At 40.0% G+C, this 1,714-nt stretch overlaps 1 protein-coding gene across 1 annotated transcript in view; it reads left to right on the top strand.

The window, feature by feature from the left end:
- Positions 1-1,708, top strand: part of LOC119594429 — a 3,804-nt gene extending 2,096 nt beyond the window's left edge. Inside the window, exons 2-3 of the mRNA XM_037943490.1 lie at positions 207-266; positions 441-1,708. Coding sequence (XP_037799418.1) covers positions 261-266; positions 441-1,496 — 1,062 coding nt within the window. The 5' untranslated portion in view covers positions 207-260 and the 3' untranslated portion in view covers positions 1,497-1,708. The remainder of the gene's footprint in view (positions 1-206; positions 267-440) is intronic.
- Positions 1,709-1,714: the final 6 nt, after the last annotated feature.

Raw genomic sequence — 1,714 nt, 5'->3', positions numbered from 1 at the left:
AATTCCCTGCATTCCTTTACCCGAAAGGACTGCCCGTGGCCTCTGATTTTCGACGGAATACACCTTAGTTATCGGAGTTTAAATGAATGAAGGTGTCCCACCGCCTGTTTGTGAGTTTGTGAAATATTTATCATAAAATTGTTCTTTCATAGCCATGCTTCTGCATATCTATTCGTTATTTATTGTTCAACTTCTTTCATTTGCAGACGAACTCCCGTCAAAGTAAAACACCCATCAACGAAGAACACCAGCAAGTGAAAATGCAGGTAAGTTGTTCTGGCTCGTTTTACGGTTGTCGCCTTTGTGCTCAGATAGAGATCTATAGAAATATGTAATTGCGTAGGTATATGGAACTGCATATATACATACATACATAACTTAGTCTCAAATGTTTTCTTTACAAGCGCATGATACATGTCCACTTGGTGGTCTACTTCCAGAGCAATCATTTCCACGAGGCATCCTATGGACATGACCAACTGCAGTCTGCAAGTTGCAAGGTGGTTCATAATCCGATGACTGATCAGGAACCAGAAATGAGGTGCTTAAATCCTATAACTTTAGAACCGGTAAGCCCTCAGCAAAAGTCCAATCCTCAACGCCCGTTACAATACATGCCTCTACAGGAACTTGCACATGGATCCGACCAACAACATTCAACAAATAAACAGGCTCCTCTTGCTGCTCTTCAAAGTAACTTTGGCTGTTACGGCGCTAGAACAGAGCTAGGTGAGAGAGCTACCGTCTCCCAAGCCAATCCATCAAATCAGGATGAAATTGAAATATATAATGATTTTAAATATCCGAATTCTAATGGTGAAGTCCGTATTCAGCAGCCTGTAGCTCAACTCAAAGGTCTAGTAGACAATAATGATATCGTTTCTAAGGCCTTTGAAAGTAATAGTAGCTCTAATTTTCAATTTCTTGATTTTCAAACCTCTGCTCAGCAGATTAATGATAATGATGTAGAACAGCCATTACCATCTAAAGAGGTTGGCATGTTGGAAAGGAAGGAAGTACATGATTCGTATGTTATTTATAAAGTGATTGATCTTCAAAACGCTGCCCAGGAGACTAATGATACTGAAATATGCAACGAATCAGGCCAAGACTTTACAAGTGGTATGGGTGACACAGACGCCCAGATACACATTCCTGAAGTTCCTGAAATAGTTGGTACTAATATGGAAGATAATATTTTATGGGTTAAGCTTAAGAAACCTGGCGAAGGTCTTAAAGGATTTTTACGTAAGAACTGGTCCGAAATGTTACGTCACTTGCCAAATCCTCGCCCAAAGAACAGAAATCGTACATATGTCTGGCAGGAAAAGGAACCTGAGGATCCAGAGAAATTAAAGAAATGGCTGAACGTTATCAAGCAGAAGTATTGGCGTGTTATGCAGGTTCTGTTTTTGAAAGTCAAGATCCCTACCACTGAAGCGGAAGGCAAAACATGGCAGCAAATGTTTATAGCCAATTGTGAACAAACCCATTAACCAACATTTGCCAGAACAAGCCTCAATGATCTTGGAAGTTGATGGATACTGAAACGACAGAACAGTTGAAGGCATTACAACCTAGTTCAGTTACAGATCTTTTTGATGGAGTTTTCATTCAACAAACATAACACAGACAACAGAGTAAATTTACTCGGTAAGACTGAGAATGTAATCTAGGGTGTTTCAAGTGATTAGGCCGTATTGTAGTGACCTGA

Source organism: Penaeus monodon, chromosome 33, assembly GCF_015228065.2.
Source record: "Penaeus monodon isolate SGIC_2016 chromosome 33, NSTDA_Pmon_1, whole genome shotgun sequence".
Taxonomy (NCBI): Eukaryota; Metazoa; Arthropoda; class Malacostraca; order Decapoda; family Penaeidae; genus Penaeus; species Penaeus monodon.
This window is presented reverse-complemented; position numbering and strand designations above follow the sequence as displayed.